This window comes from Parasteatoda tepidariorum, chromosome 12 (genome assembly GCF_982258835.1).
Source record: "Parasteatoda tepidariorum strain Cologne lab strain chromosome 12, Ptep-v5.0, whole genome shotgun sequence".
Classification (NCBI taxonomy): Eukaryota; Metazoa; Arthropoda; class Arachnida; order Araneae; family Theridiidae; genus Parasteatoda; species Parasteatoda tepidariorum.
The window spans coordinates 49,285,702-49,295,195 of record NC_141766.1 but is presented as its reverse complement, the minus strand read 5'-3'; the positions used below and the strand labels follow the sequence as shown (position 1 = coordinate 49,295,195).

At 33.7% G+C, this 9,494-nt stretch overlaps 1 protein-coding gene across 1 annotated transcript; it reads left to right on the top strand.

Annotated features, from left to right (window-relative positions):
- The first annotated feature begins 4,358 nt into the window (after positions 1 to 4,358).
- LOC107444732 (uncharacterized) lies at positions 4,359 to 8,816 on the top strand. Its single transcript, XM_016058946.4, has 4 exons — positions 4,359 to 4,487; positions 4,575 to 4,694; positions 6,398 to 6,576; positions 8,657 to 8,816. The coding sequence occupies exons 1-4, from the start codon at positions 4,400 to 4,402 to the stop codon at positions 8,768 to 8,770; spliced, it is 501 nt and encodes a 166-aa protein (XP_015914432.1). The 5' UTR covers positions 4,359 to 4,399; the 3' UTR covers positions 8,771 to 8,816.
- Positions 8,817 to 9,494: the final 678 nt, after the last annotated feature.

Genomic DNA, 9,494 nt, shown 5'->3' with positions numbered 1-9,494 from the left:
GCCGCCGCTGGCATCTTTTGTAACCTCGTGATGTGAGAGACTGTTTTTAATAATAATTGCGACTCCGCCACCTCGATATGGTCTATCTACTCTATAGGTGGTGTAATTAGGTATCTTAACATTTTTTTGTTTATTTAAGTGAGATTCTGTAATGACAAGAACGTCAGGGGTGTATCGCGAAATAAAATCCTTTAACTCATAAAGTTTCTCGTGAACTCCATTTGCGTTCCAATTAACAATTTGAAGGTGGTGTATAATTTTTGTCTTAGTTGTCATGATGATAATTTGAATTTTTTCCGCTTCTCAGCAGTTCTAGAAGACCGCTATTTTTAATTTCACCAAGAAGGTTTTTTAAATCAATCATTACATCCTTAGCTTCATCTACTACGGTCATGGTATCGTTATTAATGCTTCTGATGTCTCTGATCTTTTTTTCGCTGAGAACATCAGCATAACTGCGGTTTGGTTTAGTTCTATTATTATATATGGTTCCGTTATTATGGTTTGTCGTGATCATCTGTTTAGGTTCAAGTTTGGGATATTTTGGGCAGATCTGTGCGTTAGCTGGGTGCGTCCCAGAACAATTAATGCATGTGGGTTCTTTTTCTTTAGGTTTTGAGCAGGTATAGGTAAAATGATCTTCCGCGCACTTTAGGCACTTTGGAGTATGAAAACATACGCTTTGTACGTGTCCAAAGGCTTGACATCGATAACATTGCGTTATGCGATTTCTTCCTTTATATGATTCGACTTTAATTTTAAGCTGCATTAGGTCAGTTAGATTAAATATTTCTTTATTTTTTTCACTTTTTGGAAGGGCAACAATAAAATTCGATAAAGATTTCTTGACACCATTCACATATCGAAACATTTGTTTGATGCCGTATTCGCATAAGGTAAAGCCACGGCTTAAAAGATTATCTCTTAATTATCAATGTCTGTGTCTTCAGGTACGTTTTTTAAGACGACTCTAATGGGTTTGTCCATCTGCAGTTTGAAGGTATGATGTAAAACCTTCCTTTCCTCAAAAAATTTAGTGACTTTTCTAAAGTCGTCTATTACGTTTAGCTTTATTTTAATTTCATCTCCGAAAATTTTTCCGGTGAAGTTCGTGACGTTGAGACTTTCAATAAGAGTTCTAATTGTCTTCCAGTTGTGGCTGGAATCGTTTACGATAATCGGAGGAATTCTTTCCCTCTTATGTTTTTGTATTCTGAAATCCGAGAGTGATTCAGAGTCCTCATTTATAGTAGTGACATCAAAGTTATCATTTAAATTTTCATTATTATTTAAATTGTTCGTACTATCATCACAATCAATTTGGGTTTCCCAGTAGTTACAAATTTCGTCTATAGTGATTTCGGTAGCAACATTATTTTGATCCTTTTCTGAATCTAATTTTTGTTTTTTGATTAGCGTTGCATCATCACTGTCTGTGATTATTAATGGGGGTAAATTAACAGGGTGGAAGGTTTCCTTATTTACTGCAACAGCAGAATTTTTAGAATTTTTGTTTTTAGAGGCCTTTTTCCTTTTATTACTAACTTCTCTCTGAGTAGTTTCAGGGGGATAGTTTTTGTCTTGTCCTAATTTGCTTGTTAGGTCCGATATTTTATCCAAAAGTTCGTCAATTTTATTATTTAATTTAGTGATTTGAGCATCTTGCTCCTCAATTTTACGATTTGCATTATTTTTCTCTTCCATAAGTAAGTCTATAACTTTTTGAAGGGAATTTTGTTCTTGCGTGAGAATTCCAATGTGTGCACCGTTGGCATAGTCAGGTTGTTGGGCAGTATTCGAAGAGTTTTGTCTACAATTTGGATGTTCATTGACGCTATCAATCCTAAGAGGTTCATTTATAACCCTAGAAACTTTTTCATTTGGGGTAGCAGGGAGGCTCTCGACAAGAAGAGGCATCGACTCGGGAGTCGAACTCCCGCAGTTCATGTCCCGTACTTCGCCTAGAACTCCAAATCTTCCCCTCGTCGCCATTCTCCGCAGGGAGACATCAATTCCGATCCACGTGAGAGGGAACTTCACTCCACGAGGGTTCAACTCAAAATAAGATGAAAAAATAAAAGATTACTTACATTCGAAGTTATACAAAACAAAGCAATGAAAATTCTCTCCCGATACAAAACTGTCAAACTCTCGCTAACATCCGAGCTCGCCAGTAGTCAGTAGTGAAAAGGTCATATGTGATTCAAAGTTCTAAGTTTATAGTTCAGATTAAAAGTCCTTAATGAAGTGAGGCATGAGTTGCAGGCAGTAGAACATCAATTGGAAGGGGTATTCCCCTTGATTAAAGTCGTGATCAGGTTTAGCACTTCTTGATCTTTCATCAATTCTTGAAGTTCTTTGATGAGGCTAACAAGTCGATGAGCACTGGAAGTTGGGGTAGTATCCATGTTCGATGATCTCCTTTTACCGGGGCCAGCCTCGCACCCAGTAAAGTTAACAGTGTGATCTTTTAGGCAGTTACAGCACTTGGCCGGATGCTGGATATTGGGGTTATCTCGGCGTTTGGCGCGAAGCGCCACTAACCGATTCATCGATTCTGTTTTGTCGTATTCCAGGAGGTCCTAAATAGCTTTGAAGTTGTAGTATGTTGTAACGACAAATCAAGTCCTTAAAGAAGTAAATCTTTAGTTTTGAAGTGAAAATCATCTTTGGAATAGGGAGATCCACTTGAGTAGAGTTTTGTGATGAAGTTAATAGTATTTTGATAGTATGCAGTCTGAGCATAAAAAGGCGGTAATTGGACTGAAATTCGAATTATCACGGATTATATCAATATTGAACAACTTATTGAAATCTGATGCACTTGGCCGGGGTATCTCTGGGCTTTTTGTATTGGTACGAAAAGCGCCCTTCGGCACACTTCATACATCTAGCATCTTTTGTGCAGCTACGTTGAGAAGACTAGTTTCTCAGTTAACCGCAATCTAATTGTATAGGGATCGTAAAATTATTTTTAATATCACCTACGTCTTTTCTATTGGCATAAGTTCTTAATAATATTCCATTTATCAAACTTCAGTTGATTATATAAGTTTATATAAAGCGAAGAACTGTTATTTACTTACATATTAGTACAACATACAATGGTAGGCTTGTATGCTCAATTACTACTTAAAAACCGCCAAGTAGAAGGACTGATAGCAAAATATAAAGAAAGGCATCACTAAGAATTCATCCTCGGTAACGGCGGGATTCGAACCCGCCACCTCCAAGCTTAGCAGAGAGTTTGGTGGGTGATACCGCTCGGCCAGACAGGCCCCCAAAGAATGATTCTGTTGTTGTAGTTGTAGTTCATTTACGTCGCACTACAGCTGCTCAATGGACTATTGGCGACGGTCTGGGAAGCATCCCTGAGGATGATCTGAAGACATATGCCATCACAATTTTGATCCTCTGCAGATGGGTTGGCACGCCCACTTCGATAGCCCAACGAAGTTGAGCCCTTTAGGGTAGAACAGTTTAACGACGACCAATCCCGCACACCCTCGGTAACTACGCAGACTGATCCAAGTGGTCACCCACCCGCACACTGACAGCAGCCAGTGATGCTTGACTTCGATGATCTGCTGGGAACCGTGTCTTAACGATAAGTCCAATGCGGTACACCAAAGAGGAGGTGCCATTTCCTTTGCAGAGGATCAAAATTCTGATGACATGTCTTCGGATCATCCTCAGTAATGTTTCCCAGACTGTTGCATTGTGCATCTTTAATGCGACGAAGTACTTACCTACCTACATTAGAAATACAGTGGGAATCGAATCCACTATCTTGATGCTTCAGACTAACTTTTAGCTAACGACGTTCCTACTAATGTTGATTAGGAGAAATAGAAGAATTTAATAATAATTATTACACCAAAGAGGGAGTGCCATTTCCTTCGCAGAGGATCAAAATTGCGATGACATGTCTTCGGATCATCCTCAGTAATGTTTTTCAGACTGTTACATTGTGCATCTTTAATGCGAAGTACTTACCTACCTACACTAGAAATACAGTGGTATAAAATAAGTTACTCATACATATGCAGGCATGTATGCTCTTTACAAAGATGGTTATAAACCCTTGAGGGGTTAAAGAACAAATAGCACAATTTAGAAAGGGACATTAAAAGATACAACCAGGGTTATGATGAGATTCGAACTCCCTACCGCCACGCTACAGAGCGTTTGGTAGATGAACGAGATTGCTCGGTCAAAGAGGCACAAGAATCGAATGGGTAGATAAAGGCGAGTTGCATTCATTTCTTTACTACTGCTATTGAAACTGAAGTGAAAAGAGGAATTTGCATTCAATGGATATAAAATGCCATGTTTTGGTGTTTTGCTACTCAGTAATCAAATATTTCCAGTAATAGTATCGTGATTTTTTCCTCCGATAATGCGCTGTATTACAATGCTTGCAATTGCATTCACTTTGTTAATTAGCTACTCTCTTGCTGAGCAAGTACCGTTCCAGGAATGTAAAAGTGAGTTTTTTGTTGTTTTATTTATGTTTCGATGTTGATAATTTATGATTTTTTTTAAACACTATTTGTTTTCTTTTACACCTGCAGGTGGAAATAATGTTCTTGGAGTAATAATTCATCCTTGTCATGCTGTTGAACACGAAGGATGGACAACTTGCGTTTTTGAACATGGGACTAGCGTGAAAGTTGAAGCTGCTATTCTTGCACGTATGTATTTTTTCTTTTTATGGAATTCTTTTTATCTATTGACTTCGAGTCTACATCTATTTAATTTTAAATGAATACTTTATACTAATCTAACAATATATTCGCTAATTATGAAGTGCTTAAATTTTAAAAATTCTTAATACCGATTTGTTCTATCCTATGGTGAAACGAAACTTATCGTAAAAAGTTGTCTAAGTTGTGGGATTAGTTTTATTCAATTTTTTTTTATTGTTGTCTGCTTTGAAATCTACCTAGCCAGTAGCTTTCGAGGTTTCAGTTTTCACTATTAAATTAATTTTAAATTCAACTAGCATACGTACAATTTTTTTTACTATATATAAAAAATCTTCTGAATATGTTAGACTAGACATATCATGCTTTCATGAGTATTTATATTAAGTTACTCTCAAACATTGGAACTTTAAATTTGATACTTGCTTCCAACTTAAAGAATGGATCAGAATTTAAAATGTGCAAGTTACCGTAACAATGTTTATTTGCTATTTTCTAAGTTTTAAAATGAGTAGAGTTTAAAACGAAATACTGTTTTATGTGTTTTAAATTCAACGGTTTTAAAGGTTTTGCACATATAACTGAAAATAGTATCTACAAATGCAAATTTTAGAGAAATTTACTTATTAACAGCATTTAAAATGCAAACATACTTTTGCCTTTTTAAACTCAAAATATGCGTTGATACCTGTAACCCGGAATATGCTATGTAGAGTAATTTCTCAGAAAGATGTAAAAATTGACTGCATGCTAATCTGTTTCTAGAATTTCAAAACTGTAGTTTTGAGAGTTGAAATTTATCAGTGTTTTGTAAGTGTAATTTGTGAGTATTCTAATGTAGTTAAGGTGGATCTTAAATTTGAATTTAATCCATCCTCTACAACTGTTCTAATTTTTTTTTTGTCATTAATGAACTCTTTGCAGTCTCATTAAGCAGAAAAGTAATCGTGAATACTTTGTTTTCTATCTGAAATACATACTAGGTTAAAGACTCCATCATTGTCCTCGCTAAGAATAAAGTATCCTGTATTTTAAGTATCGTGTAATATCCTGTATTTATAGAATTTGCGCTGCATTACCTCTCGTTCAAAGATGTCTGTAATGTTCGTAATAAATAGTTCACAAAGATGTGTAGATCTTTAAAATAGCCACAAACTTTCTGTGATGGAATTGAACTGAACATTTCTGTGGGGTACATATTTTTGAAATCTGTATTGCTTAGGATTTTGATACATTATTTTAATTCGTTTTTTTAATTAAACCCGAATTTTTATATAATTTTGTAAAAATTTGCACAGTGCTTAAGACTAAATAATTCTACAAAACTCTAAAGTTTACTATATTTAAATTTTAATAAACGATAGTAAAGATTCATGAACGTTTTAAAAGTTCATGTAATGTAAGAGTTTAACCTTTTTAGTTCATTTGTTTACATAAGTTAAAATTCTTCAAAATTATCTAAAGATCTTTGGCTCCTGTTTTTTAAAGCTGCACAAAGCTGAAGTTGCAAGAACTTACTCTTTCCTTAAATGTCTAATATTTTTAACTTAAAGACTTTGCCTTGTCATCGATGGATATATTTTGCAAATATACAAAACTAGTAACTTTTCTTGCATTTCGACAAGTTTCACGACTTATTTTCTAAAATTTAATTTTTGTAAGCACTAAATGAAGAATAAAATTCTTTTCAGCTTTTGATGCATCTCAACTAGAGACTGTTGCAAGCGCTACAATCAATGATCATATGGTACCATTTATGAATTCTGGAAATAATGCTTGCATTGAAAATGTTGTGCCATCCTGTCCAATCCATGAAGGACACTTCTATATCTTCAACTTTAGATTCGAAGTTATGAAATACTACCCAACTGTAAGTCTAAAGTTTCTTCCATTATTTTACTTGCTTAAAAATTATCTTTTCATTAGACGTTTTATTTCAGTTGGAAAAAACTGAGTACGGAGCAAAATCTATGAAATTAGCAGCTAGAAATATCTTAATCTGATTTTTAAAAGCAAATTTTTCCTAGATTTTACTTATTGGACTTTGAATTGTTAATGAATTAACGTAGTCCTTCCTAAATAAGCTTATTTAAAAAAATAGCTACTACTCTACTAAAAACTATGAAAGTTACTTTTGATTTGTTAACTTTACGAAGCTTTTGACTAAAGCTTTTCTATTTTTTAGTATGATTTAGATTAGACTGCATAATACTTTGCAGTCTGATTAATCTTAGACATAATTGTCCCAATTTAAATTTTTAAATAAATTAATATGCAGGGTAATCTGGTTCTTCAGGTAAAATTCTGTATATCTTAAAACAGTTTAAAATATTTTGAATCTTCTGAACTTAAATCATACCTGCCTTTTTTGCGCATTTGGCGTAAAATTTTATTTCTGTGTTTAAAGTAGTAAGTATATACTTTTAAATTCTTCGCATTTATAATATTTTTGACCACCACTATTTATAAAAAAATTGAGAATATATAAACATGCAATACTGTCATGGTAGTCCACATAAGCTTTTTAAAATACAGCGTATGTTTATGCCTAAAGATTGTATCTTAAATTAAATTTTACTACCACTGGGGAAAATCTTCGAAAGGATTTAAAAGTTGGCAGGTATGCTTAAATGAAAGGAATTGTTGAAAGCAAATATACTGCAAAAGGTGAAAACATGGGTAATAAAAGCAAATTAATATTTAACTTTACATGCAAACAAGTTTAAAAGTGTTCGGCACGTGTATAGTTCGGCAAGTGTTCATTACACTTAATTTTTATCGGGGATAGCTTTAGAGTTAATAAACTTTGCAATCTTTATTTCATTGTGGAAATTTATCTGACTGTCTAAATTGGCTCTTATTTAAATCATTTTCAAATACTGCGAAGTACTTTTTCGTCAAATTAGGTATTGAAAGTGAGTACCGAAATCAGACTTGGATAAAAACTGCGTCAAATTTGGTTCCATACTATTAACAAGAAAATAAAATTTGGGAAAATTCCTTATTGATAGCTTTGGTCACATGCTAACAGAGTAAGTCTTCCATGGCCTACTAAAATAAACTGACTTAAAACTAATCTAATAATGGATGGAATTGGCTAGTTTCCTCTGAACAGTATATTTTGAGTTCCAAATAAACTGCGATTTTTGTGAACATGCCTTATAGGTGACATTAGTTTTCAAGCTTAATGTTCTTGTAGCACTTTTCAAATATCGCTTTAACTTAGGCGTTTGTTCTAAGGCAACCAACTCTAAACACATCTAAGTACTTAATCTTTACGTTTGAAACAGCATAAGATTTTGGTTCTTATTTCATTGAATGCCACATTTTAAACCAGAAACTTCTATTTCCATTGTATATCACATTCTGGATAAAATGAGTTATGCACACACAACTAAGTGTAGATAATAAAACTTCGAAGAAGTTTTTAAAAACCTGACAAAATGTGGGTAAACGTTTAAAGGAATTTCGCTATTAAACTGAATATTTGCTTACATGCATAGAATTTTTACAAAGGATGCTGGAAGCAAGATGCTAAGTCTCCTGCATAATCTACAGGGGGTTCATTAAAAACCAAACATTCAACTAGGCTTTGGTCTCCCCCTTTTACTCATTAAGATTTATTTAGTAATTTTAACTTTTAGTCTAAATTCTCTTATAAAATATTGGACTATAATATTGGTTCTTTAAACCATGATACATTAAACTTGCAGCCTTACTAGTTATTTAAATCTGGCTTCGCAAATTAAACCAGAGTATGCTGATATAAAATTTAGGAATATGATTAAGCTCTTGCTGCAACCTTAATCTAATGTTAAATTTAAGCTAAATTACGCAGAAAATAAATTTAAAATCTAAGTTTAGATCCAATAATTTCCTTTCAAATTGAAAGCGTACTTTATTTATTTATTTTAGTATTCATTGAATATGGAGATTTATTTCTTTTTTAGGGTTACATGGAAATTGGATTTGCTGTGAAAGACCCAAAATCTAAAGAAAATGTAGCATGCGTGAAGCTCCCGGTAATTGTACAAAAGAATCCAAAGTTGTCCTATAACAACTAAAATGTAGTAATATTACCTTTCAATAAACTCTTAGTTTTAAAGTGTTTTTTTTAGTTTAGCATACATCATGAATTTAAAGATTTTGAGTCGAAACATTGTTGGTAGAAAAGTAAATTCTGTAATTTCTCGGCAAATGTTTAGTTTCTTAAACCTTTTGAACTCGAATAGCTTTCGTATTCCAATCTATCATTCTACGTGAATTATTATAAACTGTTTCAAAACACAAACCTGTTGGTTACACACAGCACATTCTAGAAGCCTTTCGCCCGGGTTGCCATTAGCAAGAAATAAGATTCTGTAGTAATCCAAACATTTATCTTTTTTCCAGACTGCTCAGTTTAGCGGTGCAAACTGTTGCGTCTGATTGCTAAATTGAGCCTAGTGCAGAGGCCTGATTTCTAGGTGTTTTAATAGATACTGCAAAGTATTAATCCTAGAAACTAAACATTCGTCCTATAGTAAAGACTTTTGGCAGATTTGCAGTGTCTGGATGTTATCGTAACTCCTTACTATCTTCAGTTTATAAAGTGTTCCGAATCTGAACCATGTATTCAGATTGTAAACTGCATATTTCTCTCTTAGCCGTTTTAACTATTTACTCGTAGTGTCACAAATAAATAGGCTACCACTCTTAAATTTTTAAATCTTTATAGGGGTCTCCAGTCATATGGTTAGTGTGCAAACATGGAGTTTAGTCTTTAACTTTTAGCGGTTTCGTCTTTTT

Excerpts from the sequence above, each read along its gene's own strand:
- LOC107444732 (XM_016058946.4), top strand. The coding sequence starts at position 4,400 with ATGCGCTGTATTACAATGCTTGCAATTGCATTCACTTTGTTAATTAGC. Across the intron at positions 4,488-4,574 it reads ACCGTTCCAGGAATGTAAAA|GTGGAAATAATGTTCTTGGA; the intron begins GTGAGTTTTTTG and ends TTACACCTGCAG. Across the intron at positions 4,695-6,397 it reads TGAAGCTGCTATTCTTGCAC|CTTTTGATGCATCTCAACTA; the intron begins GTATGTATTTTT and ends AATTCTTTTCAG.